Source organism: Scyliorhinus canicula, chromosome 1 (genome assembly GCF_902713615.1).
Source record: "Scyliorhinus canicula chromosome 1, sScyCan1.1, whole genome shotgun sequence".
Taxonomy (NCBI): domain Eukaryota; kingdom Metazoa; phylum Chordata; class Chondrichthyes; order Carcharhiniformes; family Scyliorhinidae; genus Scyliorhinus; species Scyliorhinus canicula.
Window position 1 is genome coordinate 62822160 of NC_052146.1, and position 22150 is coordinate 62844309.

Consider the following 22150-nt stretch of genomic DNA (forward strand, 5'->3'; position numbering starts at 1 on the left):
AAGCAGTTGAGGCTCCTTCATTACATGTTTTTAAGGTAAAGATAGATAGTTTTTTGAAGAATAAAGGGATTAAGGGTTATGGTGTTCGGGCCGGAAAGTGGAGCTGAGTCCACAAAAGATCAGCCATGATCTCATTGAATGGCGGAGCAGGCTCGAGGGGCCAGATGGCCTACTCCTGCTCCTAGTTCTTATGTTCTTATGTTCTTATGTTCCCACATAACCTCCTGTCTGTTCCTCTAACTATGGAGTCCCCAATGACAAGTGCTCTGTTCCTCTTCTCCCTTCCCTTCTGAGCAACAGGGACAGACTCTGTGCCAGAGACCTGTGCCCTATTGCTTACCCCGGTAAGTCATCCCCCGCAACAGTATCCAAAACGGTATACTTGTTATAGAGGGGAACGACCACATGGGATCCCTGCACTGCCTGCCGGTTCCCTCTCGTTCCCCTGACTGTAACCCATCTACCTTCTTCTTTTACCTGAGGTGTGACTACCTCCCTATAACTCCTCTCAATAACCTCCTCCGCCTCCCGAATGATCCGAAGTTCATCCAGCTCCAGCTCCAGGTCCCTAACGCGGTTCTCGAGGAGCTGGAGTTGGGTGCACTTCCCGCAGATGTAGTCAGAAGGGACACTAGAGGTGACTCTTTCCTCCCACATTCGGCAGGAGGAACATTCAACTGCCCTAGACTCCATTCCCACTGAACTAACTTCCCAACTACTGAAAAATAAAAATAAAAAACTTGTTAGTTTAGCAATCCAACAGACAGAACTCAGTTGCTCAACACCCACATTTTCAACTGGGCCATTGTCATCATCTTCTAATTTGGTAAAGACAGAAGCAAAGTACTCATTTAGTACCACTGCCATACCCTCTGCTTCAGTAAGCAGTTTACCCTGCTTGTTCCTTATGGGCCCTACTCTATCCTTCACTCATCATATATCATTAATATGCTGGAAGAACATTTTGCTATTTGTTTTAACACAGCCTGTAATCCTTTCCTCATGCTTCCGGATTGAAATGTCTACAAAATCAGCAACTGAACAGTTCCCTAGGTGAATGTTCCCATCTTGTATTTTCATAGTTCATTTTCATTACTGGCTGTTAGAAATATCCTGTTTTAAAAAAAAACTAATTATTCTCCTCCTTTTTCACATTTTCTCCCAAATATACACCCAACAATAAACAATAATCAGTAACGAATGTAATGTCAATCCCCATATCAATTACAATGATCCCATCCTCCCACCAAACCCCCAAGCATTAGCCCGCATATTAACATAAACAAATGACAATGAGGAATCAGGAATCACCCGTAGTCGCCATTAACACATACAGTCCCCCTCCCCCCAACCCTCCCAACCCCCCTTATGTTCGATGTGATCCAATTCTCGAAAGTGCATAATGAATAACGCCCATGAATTGTAGAATCCCTCCATCCTTCCCCTCAGTTCAAATTTGACCTTTTCAAGCGTCAGGAATTCCAGCAGGTCCCCCGCCACGCCAGGCCACAGGGTGGAGAGGTTGATCTCCACCCTAACAGTATCCGCTTTTGGGCGATCAACGAGGCGAAGGCTGCAACATCTGCCTCCGCACCCGTTTCCAACCCCGACTGATCCGACACCCTGAATATGGCCTCCTGAGGGCCCGGGTCCAGTTTCACTTTAGAGATTACCCTATACACCTCCTTCCAGTAATCCTCCAGCTTTGTATAGAACCAAAACATTTGAACATGGTTTATGGGGCCCTCCCGCAACGTTCACATACATCGTCTACCTCCTCAAAGAGCCGGCATATTCTCGCCCTTGTAAGGTGCGCTCTGTACACCACCTTCAGCTGTATCAGCCCCAACCTCGCACACGAGGTGGAGGCGTTCACCCTCCGGAGCACCTCACACCAGAACCCCTCCTCCATACCCTCTCCCAACTCTTCCTCCCACTTTGCCTTGATCCCTTCTAGCGACACCTTCTCCTCCTCCAAAATAGCGGCGTAAACCGCCGATACTTCCCCATCCTCCAGCAATGTGGAAGCCGGCTCCACCGGGAAGGTCTGTATCTCCTTTTCGGCAAAGTCTCAAACCTGCATGTACCTAAATATTTTCCCCCTTCTGAAACCTGCATGTATCTAAATATTTCCCCCCTTCTCAAACCTGCATGTATCTAAATATTTCCCCCCTTCTCAAACCTGCATGTATCTAAATATTTCCCCCTGCTCCAACCTGCATGTATCGAAATATTTCCCCCCTGCTCCAGCCCATACTTCGCTCCCAGCTCCTTCAATCTCGCAAAATGACCCCCGAGAAACAAATCTTTTAATGAAGGAGAAAGCTATCACAGAATTGTCATGGCACAGAAGGAGGCCATTCAGCCCATCATGTCTGCATCCACTCTCCAAAAGAGCATCATCACTTAGTGCCATTCCCCTCACTTTTGCCTGTATCCCTACACATTGTTTCTATTCAAATAATCATCCGCTACCCTCTTGAATGCCTCGATTGAACCTACCTCCACCACAATTCCAGGCAGTGCATTGCAGACCCAAACCACTCGTTGTGTGAGAACATTTTTTCTCACATTACAGAGCATTACCCTGGGTCCCTGGCTTTCTGGTACAGTGCCCAATACCACCAATACACCACCACCTACCCATAAGATAAGATATAGGAGCAGAATTAGACCATTTGGCACATCACGTCTGCTCCACCATTCGATCATGTTTCTCATCCCCATTCTTCTGCCTTCTCCCATAACCCCTGATTCTCTTATTAATCAAGAATCTATCCATCTCTGTCTTAAAGACACTCAGTGACTTGCCTCCACAGCCTTCTGCAGTAATGAATTCCATAAAATCACCACCTTCTGGCTGAAGACATTCCTCCTCATCTTAGTTTTAAAGAATTGTCCCTTCAATCTGAGGCAGTGCTCTCAGGTTTTAGTCTGTCCTACAAGTGGAAACATCCTCTCCTTGTCTAGGCTATCTAGACCTCTCAGTATTCTGTAAGTTTCAATGAGATCCCCCCTCATCCTTCTAAACTCCATCGAGCGCAGTCCCAGAGTCCTCAACCGCCCCTCATATGTCAAGCCCTTCATTCCCAGGATCATTCTTGTGAACCTCCTCTGGACCCTTTCCAAGGCCAGCACATCCTTCCTTAGATGCGGGGCCCAAAACTGCTCACAATATTCCAAATGGGGTCTGACCAGAGCCTTATACAGCCTCAGCAGTGCATCCCTGCTCTTGTATTCTAGCCCTTTTTAAAATGGATACGAAAATTGCATTTGCCTTCCAAACTGTGAACTGAATCTTTGATTTGATTTGATTTATTGCCACGTGTACCGAGGTACAGTGAAAGGTATTATTCTAGGGAGCATGGTGGCACAGTGGTTAGCACTGCTGCCTCATGGCAGCGAGGACCCAGGTTCGATCTCGGCCACGGGTCACTTGTGTGGAGTTTGCACATTCTCCCATGTCTTTGTGGGTCTCCACCCACAACCCAAAAAGATGTGGGTGGCAAGGTGGCACAGTGGTTAGCACTGCTGCCTCGCAGCTCCAGGGACCCAGGTTCAATTCTGGCCTCAGATGAATGTCTGTGTGGAGTTTGCACTTCCTCCCCATATCTGCATGGGTTTCCTCCGGGTGCTCCGGTTTCCTCCCACAGTCCAAAGATGTGCAGGTTAGGTGGATTGGCCAGGCTAAATTGCCCCTTAATTGGAAAAAAAACAGAATTGGGTCCTCTTAAAAAAAACTTTTAAAAAAGAAAAGTATTGCTCTGCATACAGTCCAGATATACTGTTAACTTTGCAGGTTGACCTTAAGAGAATCCTGAACCAAGATTCCTAAGTCCCTTTGTGCTTCAGATTTCTGAAGCCTTTACCCATTTAGAAAATAGTCTTTGCCTTTATTCTTCCTACCAAAGTGCACAACCCCACAATGAACTTGACGTGGACCAACCATTTATTCAACTAATGATTTCCTTTCCCTTATTTGAAAAAAAAGTGTTGCCATACCATAGTAAAGAGTGATGATGTGGCGATGCCAGCGTTGGACTGGGGTGAGCACAGTAAAAAGTCTTACAACACCAGGTTAAAGTCTAACAGGTTTGCTTCAAATCACTAGCTTTCGGAGCACTGCTCCTTCCTCAGGTGAATGAAGAGGCAGGTTCCAGAAATATATACATAAACAAAGTCAAAGATGCGAGACGATACTTTGACTGCGAGCATTTGCAGGTAATTAAGTCTTTACAGATCCAGAGATAGGGGTAACCCCAGGTTAAAGAGGTGTGAATTGTCTCAAGCCAGGGCAGTTGATAGGATTTTGCAAGCCCAGGCCAGATGTTGGGGGATGAATGCAATGCGACATGAATCCAAAGTCCCTGTTGAGGTCGTACTCATGTATTCGGAACTTGGCTATAAGTTTCTGCTCGGCAATTCTACGTTGTCGCGCATCCTGAAGGCCGCCTTGGAGAACACTTACCTGAAGATCAGAGACTGAATGCCCTTGACTTCTGAAGTGTTTCCCGACTGGAAGGGAACATTCCTGCCTGGTGATTGTCACGCGATGTCTGTTCATCCATTGTCGCAGCGTCTGCATGGTCTCGCCAATGTAACACGCTTCGGGACATCCTTTCCTGCAGCGTATGAGGTAGACAACGTTGGCCGAGTCGCACAAATATGCACCGCGTACATGGTGGGTGGTGTTCTCACGTGTAATGGTGGTACCCATGTCGATGATCTGGCACGTGTTGCAGAGATTGCCATGGCAGGGTTGTGTGGTGTCGTGGCCGTTGTTCTGAAGGCTGGGTAGTTTGCTACAAACAATGGTTTGTTTGACGTTGTGCAGTTGTTTGAAGGTAAATAGTGGGGGGGTGCGGATGACCTTGGCAAGATGTTCATCTTCATCGATGACGTGTTAAAGGCTGCGAAGAAGATGTTGTAGTTTCTCCGCTCCGGGGAAGTACTGGACGACTAAGGGTACTCTGTCAGTTGTGTCCCGTGTATGTCTTCTGAGGAGGTCAGTGTGGTTTTTTGCTGTGGCGCATTGGAACTGTCGATCGATGAGTTGCGCGCCATATCCCGTTCATACGGGGTCATATTTCAGCGTCTGTAGATGTCTGTTATGCTCCTCCTCGTCTGAGCAGATCCTGTGTTTCCGGAGGGCTTATCCATAGGGGATGGCTTTTTAAATGTGTTTCAGGTGAAAGCTGGAGAAGTGGAGCATCGTGAGGTTATAAATGGGCTTGCGGTAAAGCGAAGTGCTGAGGTGACCGTCCTTGATGGAGGAGACAAGTGTGTCCAAGAATGCAACCGATTTTGGAGAGTAGTCCATGGTGAGTCTGATGGTGGAACTTATTGATGTCATCGGTGTAGTCGGTGATTCTTCAGTGATTCTTCGCCGTGAGTCCAAAGGAAAAAATTGTCATCAATCTGGTGTAAAACATCGGTTGAAGGTCCTGTGCGGAGGGGGGGTCTTGTTCAAACTTGTGCATGAAGATGTTGGCATATCGCGGTGCGAATTTGGTCCACATGGCTGTTCCATTGGACTTTAACCTGGTGTTGTAAGACTTCTTATAGTAAAGAGTGTTAATGGGGAGGTCAGAGATCACACGTTACCTTCCCTCGTTAGTGGGAAGGTCGGATCCTTATCTGAAGAGGAATAATTTGTAGGGCTGCAGGTAAAGGCATGGGGTGAACTACAACCTGCAGTGAATCAGCACAAAAGGGATGGGCCGAGTGGTCTTCTCGATCGCAGGATTCTATTTTGACGGTGGCACAGCAATGCCACAAAGGGGCCTGCCTATCAGTCTGAAATGGGGGTTATGTTCTTTTCGGCCACCATTCAAGCTGAACTCTAAAATGAATGTGGGGGGGGAGGGAGGTCCCACATTGAAACGTCAGCATTCTCCCTGCTATTACTGCGGGGAATATCACACTCCGCAACAGACACTTGAGCTAAACTCCGAAAAACGCGGATATTTAATGGAGAGTTCGGTTATTTTGTTTTTACAAACATTTTGTCCAGCCTGTTATAGAATTTCTCTCGAATAGGTGCTAGTTCGCCTGCGCTTGTCCTGAACTACTTTTTTATTGATCTGTTGATGTTGACTAACAGATCGAACTTCCAACTGGACCAAAGTCCAAATCACCTTGGAACAAACAAACGCTCTATTCCCCCCCCCCCCCCCCACCCCCACACACACACACACACACACCCCTTTGTACTTTCTCAGCCGTGCCAAGCTCCGGTTTAGCCAGGTCTGTCCTCCAGCTCAACTGGGTTAAACAGCAAACCCGAGCCCTGCTTCGTTTTCAATGGGAGCGGCTTGATTATTTATAGCTCTCGCATTGCTGTAAAGGTCTGAGCAAACACTTTGACTCGCCCAGTTTTCACATGGCAGCTTTCCCTCGCTTCACACTTTCCCTCCTGTTGTTAAAGTAAATCCCAAATACACAGCAGCACCCCATTTCTCAGGTCTCCACATTCAAATCACCTCAGTCTGATCAATGACTGCCCAATGTATTTACACATTAACTTTTGTGACGGTCAAATTTGGTTTATTTTATTTGCAAAGCCAGAAAATAGTGTTTAATAATTCGCTGAAAACCAACTTTCACCCCTTCAAGAGTTTGCTGAACCCAAAATAATTCGCACTGGATGCCACAATCTCAGGATAGTTACTGTGAAAGTTTTTTTTTAAAAACGATTGGGAAATAGTTGATTTTCGCTCTGAACTCGTTTTGTGCAAAGGTCTTAATTTGTAACCTTTGACTATTTACCCAGGAACTCTTACAGGCTATTCCTCCATCAGCCTAGTCAAGTTCCTATCGATTTAAATATTCGCAACATTTAGTTAGAAATGAACAAAATGCATATCGAGACGAATGCGATCGGCAGGATTGAGAAAGGGGACATTTATTATTTCTGCCCCCAGCCGTTCACAGTTGGCCAGTGTCAGGGACACGGTGAGAATTTGCCCTGCCCCAGGGGGATTGACGAGGCTCATTCCTATCGAATTTACACACACAGAGAAATTAATTAATAACAAAGCAACAAATTAACTTTAATCTAGGGCAGGGACATTCCATATTGGTCACACGCTTCCGGCCGCCTTGTATAATCAGTAGTTAATGATCAAATACATCCGAAAAAGGGACGGCCACGCTATTTTAGTTTATATTTTGCAAAAGAACAGAGAAATAACAATCAATTGGATAATTAGTAACTAGCTGCAGCGCGCCTGACTCAGGCAGTCAAAGCTTTCCATCACACTTTGCAGCAGAATGGGCTGCACCAGAACAGAGGCAGTGTTGGGTTACCAGTGTACAGGAGGAGGAGGAGAGGAGAAATTGGAAGAACATTTTTTTTGGGGGGGGGATTCCTCTTACTGGAGAAGTTGCTCCACGATTGCCCTTTGCTGGGCGGCCTCTTCCGGGCTCAGGTTGACCAGTTCTTTCAGGATAGCCGGAGTGTCGTAGTCACCGTCCTCTGAGCTCTCGTCCCCGGATAGCTTGTCTGGGTGGTGGCCGTTCGCCAGGGCCGGCAGCGCCTCGCCTTTGGAGCCATCGTTGGGCAGCAGACTGACCGCCTGGGCTTCCTCGGTCTTGACAGGTTGACGGGGCTCCAGCTCCTGGAGAGCTTCAATCAGGGTCTCCCTGCTGAGCCCAGAGTCCACCAAGGCATTCATCAGCTCCTGCTGTAAGGCTGTCAATCTGGTCACCATCTCTGCCCCCACTTCCCCCCCCAAACTCCCCTTACCCCACCCAAAAAAAAACAAATGTTGTAACTCATCCACTTTTTCCACCAGATTTTCTTTTCAACTTATTTACCCCCTCGTCGTAACAAGGTCTCCCTGATGTTCTTGAACTTTCCCCACATGCCCCAGCGAGCTGAAGTGGAAACTCAACTCTTCCAAAAAAACAAAATCGGCAAAGCCATTACTTTCTACACAAGAAATTGGCCCTGCTCATAAACGTAGCCTCGGCTCATCTATTTACATTCGAACTGGGCACATTTTCCAGGGTTCACATTTATCCATCCGCTCTTCCAGCCACTGAACTTTGGACCCCATTTTAACTGTTGCACAAAGTGCAGGGAAATATGTTAAACACTAAACCTGCACTCAACAGCTCAATAAAACAGCAGCGTTTCTCCTGTTTCTTTCTACATCTGAAATGTATGAAATAATGGAAGCTTTTAATCAAACCATTTTTTTTGATTGTGCCCCCCCCCCCCAATCTCTGTTTAAATATTTATTTTCAACTCCTGTTCAATATTGGTTCAGCTATCAGATCCAGTCAGCTGCTCTTTTAACTACCAACCAGTTTGAACTCCAAACTGGGTACAATGGTCAGAGAGGCGTTTTCTGGCCTACACTCCAGGGAAGGCAGGATTACTCATTTTCTTGGCAATTTTGTAATGAATCAAAACTAGAGTCAGTGTTCACCTGGAGAGAGGAGTGGCCATAACATAAACTCACAGCTCCTTTCACAATCTCAGTGTACAGTCAATGAAAAGCGTGAGGTGATGCATTTTGGGAGAACTAACAAGTGAAGGGAATACACAATGAATGGTAGAACGCTGGGAAGTACAGAGGGGCCTTGGGGGGCATGTCCAAAGATCTCGGAAGGCAGCAGGATAGGTAGATAAAGTGGTTAAGAAGGCATATGGGATACTTGCGTTTATTAGCCGGGGCATAGAATATAAGATCAGGGAAGTCACGATGGAGCTGTATACAATGCTAGGCCACAAGTTAGTGTATTTGGTGAAGTTCTATAGGAAGGATGTGATTGCACTGGAAAGGATACAGAGGAGATTCACCAGGATGTTGCCTGAGCTGGAGCGTTTGAGCTATGAAGCGAGGCTAGTTAGATTGGGGTTGTTTTCCTTGAAGTAGATAAGGCTGAGGGGGGACCTGATTGAGGTGAATAAAAGTATGAGGGACACAGATAGGAAGAAACATTTCCCCTTAGTAGACGGGTCAATAATCAGAGGGCGTAGATTTAAGATAAGAGGAGATTTAGAAGGTACTGGGAATGGTTTTATTTTCATGCATGGGATGTCGCATTTAATGAAAATGAAAAATGAAAACTGCTTATTTGTCACGGGTTATCTCCTTTCTCCTCATATCTTTCCAACAGTCCCTATAGCATGCTCCAACTCATTACAAATTGATGATACTTAGAACTTAGACTCATAGATTCATAGAGTTTTAAAGCACAGAAAGAGCACTTCGGCCCATCGTGTCTGCAATGGCCATCAGGCACCTCTCTATTCTAACCTCCTTGAAGTAGGCTTCAAATTAAGTTACTGTGAGAAGCCCCTAGTCGCCACATTCCGGTGCCTGTTCGGGGAGGCTGGTACGGATTTATTGCCCATCCCTGAGGGCATTTCAGAGTCAACCACATTGCTGTGGATCTGGAGTCACATGTAGGCCAGTCCAAGTAAGAACATTAATTAACCAGACATTAAAGAACATTAATGAACCAGATGGGTTTTGTTTTTATGACAACATCATTAGACTTTTAATTCCAGGGGCTGGATTCTCCGCCCCACCGCGCCACATTTCTGTTTCACCCCGCCGGCGGGATGCTCTGTTACGCCGGCTGGTCAATGGGGTTTCCCATTGTGGGGGAGCCCCACGCCATCGGGCTGCCGGCAAAACAGAACATCCTGCCGGCGGAGAATCCAATCCCAGATTTTTATTGCATTCAAATTTCACCATCTGACGTGGTTGGATTCAAACCCGTGTCCCCAGAGCATTACTCCGGGTCTGCAAATTATTCATCCAGCGACAATACCACTATGCTACTGCCTCCCCATGGTAGAGAGGGAGCCCTCACAACATTTAAGAAGTATTTAGATGAGCACATGAAACACCCGAGCATACAAGGTGACGTAGCAAGTGCTGGAAAATGAGGTTAGAATAGAGAGGTGCCTGATGGCTGTTGCAGACACGATGGGCCGAAGTGCTCTTTCTGTGCTTTAAAACTCTATGAATCTATGAGTCTAAGTTCTAAGTATCATCAATTTGTAATGAGTTGGACCATGCTATAGGGACTGTTGGAAAGATATGAGGAGAAAGGAGATAACCCGTGACAAAATATATTTGGGGGCTGTGTCTCCCTCATTATCTGTACTGACTGTAGCTGTGCAAAGAACTAGAGAGTGAGAAAGTGAGTGTTGCTTGTCCTCGAACATCATCATCACTTTCCTGAAAGGCAGTGGTCCCTCATGTATAAGCAGCCTTGAGATCATTTCCACATCTGTGTGTGAATGTGCGGCCACCGACTGGCCATTCTGCGGCGATACCTGCAGGTAAAGCCAGGGGCTGCGTGGCTGCTAGCCACCCACCGGATGGAGAATTGGTGCGAGAGCGGCGCCGACTTTCTGCTCGTAAGACCAGACGGATCCTGCAAGACATAGCCGCAGGGTCGGAGAATCCAGCCCTCCGATCTTGTTAGCTCATTATGCTATTCTGATGCTGTAAGAATAAGAAACAGGAATGTAAATGAAGGGTCTCAATTATGTTAATAAATTTATACATGATACAGTTTTTACACCTAATGTGACTAGTGAGAAAGAACCTTCCACATTTTAATTACTGCCTACTGATCTGAAATAAATTAATTTAGTTTTTGGCCTTCAATTAAATATAGTCCAGTTTTTATGATGCCAGAAGATGTTGGGTGGATCTCAACTTTGTGCCATTGTGTAAATCGGGTAAAAGAACGTTTCACAACTCAGCCGATTAAAGTAAATGGAAGTAGAAATTGGTAAAGGTGTAATACGGGCTATTGAACTGCTTCTTTAACATGTTGTACATAATAGTACAAAGTCAAGATCTACCCCCACTCTACCTTTAGGACTTGGCTCCTCACTCTGCAATCCTCGACTTTCTGACCCATAGACCACAATCAGTAAGGATAAACAACAACACTTCCTCCACGATAGTCCTCAATACCAGGGCCCCGCAAGGCCGAGTATGCAGCCCCTTACTATACTCTCTATACACGCCTGACTGTGAGGCAACATTTGGCTCAAATTCCATCTACAAGTTTGCCGATGACACGACCGTAGTGGGTTGGATCTCAAACAACGATGAGTCAGAGAACCTAGTGGAGTGGTGTAGCGACAACAATCTCTCCCTCAATGTGAGCAAAACTAAGGAGCTGGTCATTGAATTCATGAAGCAAAATATCATACACACCTCTGTCTGCACCAATGGGGCTGAGGTTCAGATGGTTGACAGCTTCAAATTCCTAGGTGTGCACATCACCAACAATCTATCCTGGTCCACCCACGTCGACACTACCACTAAGAAAGCACAACAGCGCCTATACTTCCTCAGGAGACTAAGGACATTCGGCATGTCCACATTAACCCTTACCAACTTTTACAGATGCACCATAGAAAGCATCCTATCTGGCTGCATTGCAGCCTGGTATGGCAACTGCTCGGCCCAAAACCATAAGAAACACAGTTCAGTCCACCACACTAACCCATCTCCCATCCATTGACTCCATCTACACCTCCCGCTGCCTTGGGAAAGTGGGCAGCATAATCAACAACCCCTCCCACCGGGGTTATTCATTCTTCCAACTTCTTCCATGGGCAGGAGATACAAAAGTCTGTGAACATGCACTAACAGATTCAAAAACAGCTTCTGCCCCTCTTTTACCAGACTCCTAAAAGATTATCTAATGGACTGATCTGATCTCTTCACACATCTACTCTACTGCGTGGTACTACACTCCTGTATGCTTCACCTAATGCCTGTGTCTATGTATTTACATTGTGTATTTTATGTTTGCCCGATGTATTTTCTTTTCATGTACGGAATCATCTGTCGGAACTGTATGCAGAACAATACTTTTCACTGTAACTCGGTACAAGTGGCAAGAACCCAGTCCAATCTAATATCAAGCTCATAGCCAAGGAATGTAATTTGTAACTTTGTCCAGGATGTCTTGGCACTGTGAAGAAGGAGGAAACTCACAAGCACATAATGAAACCATGGCACTATCCCACCGATGGCCACTGGTAGAATTTGCATTCAATTCATAAAATCTGGAATTGAAAGCGAGCCACAAATCATGGTGGCCATGAAACCATCATTATCATAAATAGCCACCTGGTTCAGTGATGTCCTTCATGAAGGAAACCTGTTCACCTGGCCTGACCTGACCTGGCCTGGCCTATGTGCTTCCAGATCCATCGCAATGTGGTCGACTCACAACTTCCCGGGCAAACCACTCAATTCAAGGGCAATTAGGGATGGGCAATAAATTCTGGCCTTGCTTGTGACATCCACACCCCATCAAAATAGTTTTTAAGATAAAGTGGGAAATGGTTAGTGGGAAATTGGGATTGGGGGAATTGTGTATGTCAGCCATGTTGGCTGGGATTGGTTCCTGGTTGGGTAGGTGTTTTTCACTTTATTTTTTTTTCTCTTTCTCTTGAAAATGGTTAAAATTATAAATGTCTTAATAAAAATATTTTAAAAAGACTAAAAATAAGTAATTTTAAAAAAAGCAAAGCGGGGGGGATTCTTTGGCTGCGCCCACCCGCCAACCGGAAATTCAGGTCCAAGGTCAACGGACCTTTACATGGTCCCCGCCCCGACCGTGACCATCTTGTGGCGAGTGCGGCCGAAGAATCCAATACCGAGAGCCTCGGGCGAGACAGTGTGGATTCAGTTTGCAATGCCACATGTTCAAAGAGGAGAGGAGACTGGAGCTTACAGTGATATTTGGAGACTCTGGATGGGGTGGGGTGAAAGTGAATTCATTTCAGAGAGTTGCCTTTCAGTTATATGTATGTAGCAGCACCTGTTACTGCCAGTGAATCCTCACCCCTGACATTGCACACTATCTCCACCAATGACCTTCCTTCCATAACAAGGCAGAAGTGGGAGTGTTGGGCAGCACAGTGGCACAGTGGTTAGCACTGCTGCCTCACAGCAGCAAGGACCCAGATTCCATCCCAGACCCGGCTCCCTGTTCATGTGGTTTGCACATTCTTCCGTGTCTCTGTGTGTCTCCCCCCCCACAACCCAAAGGTGTGCAGGGTAGGTGGATTGGTCACGCTAAATTTCCCCTTAATTGGAATTTTTTTTTTTACGTCCTGGAGGTTACTGTTGTCCACAAATCTAACTGGACCAGCCATGTAAATACATGGCTACAAGAGCAGGTCAGAGGCTAAGATTCCCGCAGCGAGTATCTCACCTCCTGACCCCTCAAAGCATGTCCACAATGTACAAGGTACAAGTCAGGTGTGTGATGGAATACTCTCCACTTGCCTGGATGAGGGCAGCTCCAACAACACTCAAGCAGGTCAATACTATCGAGTACAAAGCAGCCCACGTGATTGACACCCCACCACAAACATTCACTCACTTCACCGTTGACGGACAGTAGCAGCAGTGTGTTTCATCTATAAGAGTTACTACAGGAACACGCCAAAGCTAATTAGGCAGCACCTTCCAAACCCTCAACCCCCCTAGAAAGACAAGGGTAGCAGATCCATGGGAACACCACAACCTGGTCAAAATCCTGGAACTAACTCCCTAACAGCACAGTGTGTACACCTACACCACATGGATTGTAGTGGTTTGAAAAGCAGGTCACCACCACTTTCTCATGGTCAATTAGGGATGGGTAATAAATGCTGGTCTGGCCAGTGATGCCACATCCCGTGGAAGGATATTTTTAAACAACCAAGGAAGGCGAAGATCCAGATGTAAACCCAGCCAGGACTGCTGATCATTTTTCATCAAATTATTTTAAGAGCCTCACTTTGCTTCAACAGGATTTAATGCCCCTAAGTCTGTGTGTGTGGAATCAAGGGACGGGATTCTCCGTTTCTGTGACTAAGGGCTGGATTCCTCCACCCTGCCTGCCGCAAGATTGCCACGGGTGAGACGCTGACAATGGAGAAGTCCATTGACCTCAGGCGGGATTCTCTGGTCGCCAGGCGGTCGTGGCCGGAGAATCCCACCCTAAGTGTTGACGCTGACGCAGAATCCATGGAGTTCCACAACAGCAAAATTGGTGTCGCACGTGGGCCGATTCAGCTACTGCTGAGGGGCTAGCACCAGCGCCACATGGAACACAGTCGCTTCCAATGAGAAACGGTGCCAAATTCGCCAGTTTTGTGATTGACACTCAGGAGGCTGACAAGCTGCAGCCACAGAAACAAACTTCATTCCCCACACACATCAGCCCAGCCAACAAGATGGCAGCAAGGAGAGCAGCCCCACGATTCACAGATGCCAATCTGGAGACCCTCCAGGATGCGGTGGAGGAGAGGCGGATGACCCTGTACCTTGGAAGGAGACTGCCAGCCACTGCCATTTGCCGTACCTGGGTGCAGGTGGCAGAGGCAGTGTTCACCACCAGCCACCGGCCCCAGTGCCGGAAAAAACTGCACGACCTCCACAAGGCGGCCAGGGTTAGTCGGCAGCACTGTGCCCCTGGGACTAACCCCCATCCCACACACAAGTAATCCCATTCCCCCAACCTGGAGTGCGGCTGAACCCCCCACCCTGCCTGGCATGTCGGCACCCATATCGGCGGCCATGACCGGGAGCCCTGGCTACTGAGACCACCAGCTACCCACCCTTTGGGCTACATGTGTCGGACTGTCTAACACTGTCATAGAATTTACAGTGCAGAAGGAGGCCATTCGGCCCATCGAGTCTGCACCGGCTCTTGGAAAGAGCACCCTACCCAAGGTCAACTCCTCCACCCTATCCCCATAACCAAGTAACCCCACCCAACACTAAGGGCAATTTTGGACACTAAGGGCAATTTATCATGGCCAATCCACCTAACCTGCACATCTTTGGACTGTGGAAGGAAACCCGGGCACCCAGAGGAAACCCACGCAAACACAGGGAGGATGTGCAGACTCCGCGCAGACAGCGACCCAGCCGGAATCGAACCTGGGACCCTGGAGCTGTGAAGCAATTGTGCTATCCACAATGCTACCGTGCAGCCCGTGCTCCCCTGTCATTTATTGTTTGCTCCACCCCCCCCCCCCCCAAAGGAGAAGGCCGGCCACAACTGCCGGCAGCAGGTGAAGACCGGTGGGGAACTGCTGGACCTGTGGCCCCTGACCGTGGCAGAGTGGAGGGCCCTGGTCGTGGTCGGCGGCCATAGGAAAGGGAGGTTGCCGGAGTGGAGTTCGGCCCAGGGTGAGAAAGTGAGATCCTCCTGAGTTATGGTTTCCCATGAAACATTTATCAAGTACCCCCACCCACCCACACTCCCCACCACCACCCTCAACCCCCACCACCCTCACCCTACCACGGCCCTCAGCCCCACACCACCCACACTCCCATTCCCACCTTCAGCCTCACACCACCCCACATCACTTTCACCACCACCCTCACCCCCATCACCCACACTTCACCCCCCCCCCCCCCGTGCTCCCGCCCCCAGCCAGTGCCACACCCAGAGACCCCCTGGGAGTGAAGCAGTGACGACAAGAGCAGCTTGGATGGCAGCCCTCAGCCCAGCCCACCATGGAGCTCGAGTTTGAGGATGACAGCTATATCCAACACCCTCCACCATCCCAGAGACACACCTCATTGGGCACTTAAGCGAAGAGGCTCCTGGGACACTATCTAGTGCTCACCACACAGCTGATCTAGTACAACAGGTGGAAGTAGGAATATCAGAGGAGGGGGACGGTCGCACGGCGGGCGGACCCCAGCGACTTGCTGCCGATTTTGGGCTTGTGGAACGGACAGCCCCACCGATTGTGGAGATGCAGTCGCAGCTGAGCAGGCGACTGGCCGGTGGAGAGCGGGGCAGAGCAATAGGCCAGCAGAGCAAGATGGAAATCTGAGCCGGCGTCAGCGGCCTTGCTGAGGAGCCGCTTTACGATGTGGACCCCCTTTCCCACCTTCCCATTGGATTGGGGGTATAGGGGACTGGACGTAACGTGCTCGAAGTTGTAGTGTCGGGCAAAGCCGTCCCATTCCTGGTTCGCGAAACAGGGGCCGTTGTCTGACATGACCGTCAGCGGAATGCCATGTTGGGGAAATGTCTCCTTACACGCCCTGATCACAGCCGAGGATGTGAGGTCGTGCAGCCTGATGACATCCGGGTAACTGGAGAAGTAGCCGATGATAATGACGTAGTCCCTGCCCAATGCATGGAACAAGTCGATGCCCACTTTGGTCCAAGGCGATGTGACGAGCTCATGGGGCATCAGGGTCTCCAGTGGTTGGGCAGGCTGAAAACGCTGGCAGGTAGAGCAGTTGAGCACCACATTGGCGATGTCATCATTGATGCTCGGCCAGTAAATGGCTTCTCTGGCCCTGCGGCGGTACTTCTCGATCCCAAAGTGCCCTTCATGGAGTTTCTCCAACACCAGCTGGCGCATGCTTTGTGGGACGATGATGCGATCCAATTTCAGGAGCACCCCGTCGACAACCGCCAGGTCATCGCGGACGTTGTAAAATTGCGGCCATTGGCCCTTGAGCCATCCGTCTGACATTAGACGCATCACCCACTGCAGAAGTGGATCAGCCGCTGTCTCGCGGCGAATTTGCATCAGTCGTGCATCCGTAGCTGGCAAATGGGAGGCTGCAAACTGGACCTGAGCGTCTATTTGGCAAATGAAGCCGTCGTGATCACACGGAGTTGTGATCAACCTTGTGATTGGTCCCTGTGTGTGTCCATCAGTGTGTGTCTGCACCATGATATACTGGTGCATATTAGGACAGAGGGGACGAGAATTCTGTGGTGGGGATGGGGATTCAATGAAGGGGATGGGGATTCCATGGTGGGGACGGGAATTCTGTAATGGGGATGGGAATTCCATGGAGGGGATGGGAATTCTGTGATGGGGATGGGAATTCCATGGTGGGGGTGGCGATTCCATGGTGGGGGTGAGGATTCCATGGTGGGATGGGAATTCTGTGATGGGGATGGGAATTCTGTGGTGAGGATGGGAAGCTCACCGTGGGTATGGGGTTTTGTGGTGGGTTGGCAATGCGGGGGGCCTCTGTTGTGGGGACAGGGGGGAGATTCTGTGGTGGTGAGGGTCCTGTGGAGATGGGGGGGTGGGTTCCTTTTTCCTATTTGTATCTTTTTGACATTGTGCGTCCTTTAATAAAGGCATCCCTATCTGTCGAAAGCCAAGGTGAATCCACTCCAGCAATGTGAAGTGGTCTGACCTCCCTCCAGGATATTCCTGATCAAATGTCAAAAAATACGGCGGGAAAAGCCAGCAGTGGAGACGGCAGTCAGCACAATGCTTTACCTGCCCAAGTTGATGCAGTCAAATGGTGAGAGAATTCTGCCTACTGAATCTTTACTGAACAGAAGGAGGCCATTCAGCCCTTCAAATATGTGCTGTCTCTCTGAAAGAACATTCTACCTAGTTCCCTTCCTTTGCCTTATCCCCGTAACCTTGGACATTAATTATTTCAGATAACAATCCAATTCTCTTTTGAATACTTCATTTGAATCCGCATTCACCATCCTTTTGGGAAACTCATTCCAGACTCCCAACCACCCTCAACCCTTCTACTCCTTTTGCCTTTTATTTTGAATCTGTGCCCTCTAGTTCTTGATGTTCTCTAGAGGCACGTCAAGCGTCACGCCGGCTGACGTGGCCAATGACGTCAGCCGCGCATGTGCAGGTTGGACAACTCCAACCCGCGCATGCGCAATTGGCGTCTTTTCCCTCAGCCACCCCGCAAGACGTGGCGGCTTGATCTTGCGGGGCGGCGGAGGGAAAAGAGTGCATCCGTTATGGACGCACGGCCCGCGATCGGTGCCCACCGATCGTGGGCCTATGCCCCCCTTGGCACGGCCGTGGTACTGCCGTGCCAATTGGGCCCCCAGATGCCCCAAACGGGCATCTGCCGCCCGTTTCACGACGGCAGCGAGCAGGTGTGTTTGCTGCCATGTTGAAACGGGCGTGAAGGCCCGGCCGCTCGGCCCATCGGCCTCGGAGAATCGCCACTCGGCGTAAAAAACGGCGAACGGCGATTCGCGGCGTGGGTCGGGCGTGGGGGGGGGGAAGAATAGCGGGAGGGCATGAAAAATGTCGGGAGGCCCTCCCACTATTCTCCCACCCAGCGTGGGGGGCGGAGAATCACGCCCAAAGATGTGCAGGTTAGGTGGATTGGCCATGCTAAATTGCCTTTAAGTTAGATGGGGTTGCTGGGCTACGGGGATAGGATGGAGGTGTGGGCTTAAGTAGGGTGCTGTTTCCAAGAGCTGGTGCAGACTCGATGGGCCGAATGGCCTCCTTCTGCACTGAAAATTCTATAATTCTATGATTCTTTGTAATAGAGCATCTTGCAGTGGGGATGTTTCTCAAGGTTCAGCCATTTCTCATCCCTTGCCCACCCTTCCTCAGGCAGAACCTCATGCCCCAGTGACCCAGTCCCCACGCATGCATGTGCAGGTGGGCCACTCTGACAGGGCCCTCATGGGCCCAAAAGACCAGGGGACAACTACAAGGGGCATCTTGTCTGTCAGAGCAGGGGAATTAACAGCCTGACTCCAGCTTTGCTGAAGTTACAGGGGTTTCATCACTTAGGAATAAGAGAAAACAGATGAGAAAGATTTATTAGATGCACAGGGGGATTCACTTGGCTGTTTATGGTGTTATGTTAATATTAATTTCAACAAATGAAACATGCTGTCTAAACTCCTCATTATCCCAGTCTCTGTTTTGTTGCAGCCCATTCACCCAGGATAGTAGTTCTCAGACGAATGGAATGAACAGGTTTTGTGAAGAGGAAGTGGTCTGAATGTGACTGAATTGTTGACTATTGGCAAGAGTTGTGTCGGGTTGGAGAGTAGGGGAGAGTTTCTGTCGACACTATCACATGCTCTCACACACTCTGATTTGGTAAAGCACACCTATCTGAGGCTGTCAGTCTTCTCTGACAGGCAGGTGAGTGGCGGCAAGAACTGTGACCACTCCTGGATCCTCATCTTCCTCTCTGCCTTCCATCTTCAAGGATGCTGATCATTCTGCACCTTCCTTTTCTTGAAGCTGCACTCCTCAATGCAGCGCAATATTGCGGCAGACAAGGCAAATCATAACCATTCTTTCAGGAGACCCTATTTAGAGCAGATTGAATGAAGGATGTCCCCAGGTCTGTCGAAGCAACTGAAATACATGCTGTGCAACCCAATGGCTTGTTGTATTATTGGTGATGTGTCTCCCATTGTGTCTCTCGGGATCCTTACGGGAATTAATAGTCAGGTCCTGAGGATAACTCTTGTCTTCCATGAGGCAGACACTAAGGCTGTGTGGAGGAGCGTAAATCTGTGGGAGATGCAACTGCTGCAGAGTGAATGAATCATGGCAACTCCTTGCACAGACATGCATGGTAACCTCCTGAACATTGAAGGAGCGGAGTTCCATGCGATTGCTGAAGACTCCAGGCTATTCTGAAGGTGTATTGGTTGTCAGATAGGTGCAATCATTGACTCTCCACACCTGTGGGAACCCAGCCATTGCAACAAACTCCAGAGCCCACCGTGCTTGACTGGGCTCATCTGTGGCAAAGTGGTCATAAGGGGCTGCCTTGGAAAGCATGGCACAGCCACCTGGGAGATGCTCTCGTGGCAACAGATTGTCAGATCCTGGACATGCCACCAATAGATCCCTGGAAGGAGCTGGAGGGGATGGAATTCAGAGCGGTGGTGGCCTTGGTGGCTGCTGGCCATGTGTTCCCATTTGAGTCCGTAGAAAGGAGTTGTTTACTGAAAGCTGCAGATGTCAGCCACACATTCTGCCACGAATGCCTGAGCCTCTTGAGGCACTGTTGCCCTTTTTAATGTTGTCACGTTAAGGAAACTTCTCCTGTCTGAGTATCACCTCCTTCGAATTTTAGTTTGGTGTCCATCCCCCATGTCCTGTAGAGTAGCATGTGGTGGTGGGGAAGAAAACATTCTACTGTTGTTCCTGCTGCTACAGCTGCTGGTGCTGTTGTTGGTGTGGCTGTTCCCATTGCTCCTCACCAGAGGCCCATGCTTTGGCTGCACAGGTTGCTCCCATATTACAATGAAGGCTGACAGCAGGCATTTGTAGAGCAAGGGCCGGGATTCTCCCCTATCCGGCGGGACGGGGGGTCCCGGCGTAGTGGCGCCAACCACTCCGGCGTCGGGCTCTCCAAAGGTGCGGAATTCTCCGCACCTTTGGGGGCTAGGCCCGCGCCGGAGTGGTTGGCGCCACGCCGACTGGCGCCAAAACCGGCGCCAATGGCCTTTGACCAGGTAAAGATGGCAGATTTCCCTCTCTAAAGGACATTAGTGAACCAGAATTATTTATTAATTGAATTTAAATTACACCAGCCGCCATTGTGGCATTTGAACCCGTGTCCCCCAGATCATTAGCCTGGGCCTCTAGGTTACTAGTCCAGTAACATTACCACTATGCCATCAAGTCGGCAAATTTCAATCTCCTGACCTAAGGGGACTTTTCAGGGCTTTGGACCCCCACCTGAACCCACTGACCCTTGGACGTTAAATTTCTTCCCCTTGTGCCAATGACCTGGGTGACCAGGAAAGTGGCGATTATGGAGACATGTATAATCTATATGGTATGGGATATTCCAAAATTGATTGAAAACTAAATTGAAAGTTAGTCAAGGAGTCAATGGTTCAAACTGGTAAAAGGCAAATTGAGGACTGATATCAGGAAGTTCTTCATCCCCAAAATATGCTCAATACTTGGAATGAATTCCTGGATAGTGTAGCTGAGGATACAGCTCTGGAATCATTTAAGAAACGTCTGCATTCAATTGAGGGGAATCTGGGGAATTTGTGATGATTTTTGATGGATGAACTATGCAGTTTAACATTCCATTGACTTGGTTGATCGCTGCTCTGTGTTTTTTGGGCGTGTTGAATGGCCTTCCCATCTGGTAGATATCTTGCAATCTAGTGAAATAAGCTTGTACTGTTTAATTCTGGTTCCTAGTAAAAGTGGTATTAATATAAAAGGGTAAATTTTAACTCCTGGGAGGAAAGCCAGTGGGTTATCATAGAATCCCTATAGTGCAAAAGGAGGTCATTCGGCCCATCGAGTCTACACCAGCCCTCCGAAAGAGCATCCTACCTAGGCCCAATCTCCTGCCCTTTCCCCATAACACCACCTAACCTTTAGACAATTTAGCATGGCTAATCCACCCAACCTGTACTTCTTTGGACTGTGGTAGGAAACTGAATCACTCAGAGGAAACTCACACAGACACGGGGAGAATGTGCAAACACCACACAGACAGTCAGACAGATGTCAAAATTGAACCTGGGTCCCTGGCAACTGTGTGCGCATAACATTGCTGTGTATTCCACTCACAAGTTTGTCAGTGGTATTGAACGAATACTTTTACGCCAGGATTTTTCAAAGTTGTGTTGTAAGATCATAAGACCGTAAGACATAGGAGCAGAATTCGGCCACTCGGCCCATCAAGTCTGCTCCGCCATTCAATCATGGCTGATATATTTCTCATCCCCATTCTCCGGCGTTCTCCCCATAACCCCTGATCCCCTGATTAATCAAGAACCTATCTATCTCTGTCTGAAAGACACTCAGTGATTTGGCCTCCACACCCTTCTGCGGCAAAGAGTTCCACAGATTCACTACCCTCTGGCTGAATAAATTGCTCCTCATCTCTGTTTTAAAGGATCGCCCCTTTAGTCTGAGATTGTGTTCTCTGGTTCTAGTTTTTCCTACAAGTGGAAACATCCTCTCCACATCCACTCTATCCAGGCCTCGCAGTATCCTGTAAGTTTCAATAAGATCCCCCTTCATCCTTCTAAACTCCAACGAGTACAGACCCAGAGCCCTCAAACATTCCTCATACAACAAGCTCTTCATTCCAGGGATTAATCTTGTGACCCTCCTCTGGACCCTTTCCAAGGCCAGCACATCCTTCCTTAGATACGGGGCCCAAAACTGCTCACAATACTCCAAACGAGGTCTGACCAGAGTCTTATACAGCCTCAGAAGTACATCCCTAGTCTTGTATTCTAGCCCTCTTGACATGAATGCTAACATTGCATTTGCCTTCCTAACTGCTGACTGAACTTGCACGTTAACCTTAAGAGAATCATAGAACATAGAACAGTACAGCACAGAACAGGCCCTTCGGCCCTCGATGTTGTGCCGAGCCATGAT

At 48.6% G+C, this 22150-nt stretch overlaps 1 protein-coding gene across 3 annotated transcripts in view; it reads right to left on the minus strand.

The window, feature by feature from the left end:
• hnf1a (HNF1 homeobox a) overlaps positions 1-22150 on the minus strand; it is a 272346-nt gene that overhangs the window by 246630 nt on the left and 3566 nt on the right. The window contains exon 1 of one of the 3 annotated variants that reach the window (XM_038791567.1): positions 7378-7718. The exons of 1 other annotated variant lie outside the window; for it this stretch is intronic. In XM_038791567.1, the coding sequence (XP_038647495.1) occupies positions 7378-7712 (335 nt within the window). In that variant the 5' untranslated portion in view covers positions 7713-7718. Of the gene's footprint in view, positions 1-6213; positions 6230-7377; positions 7719-22150 lie in introns of those variants that run through there. One more of the 3 variants, XM_038791560.1, reaches the window with a different exon arrangement.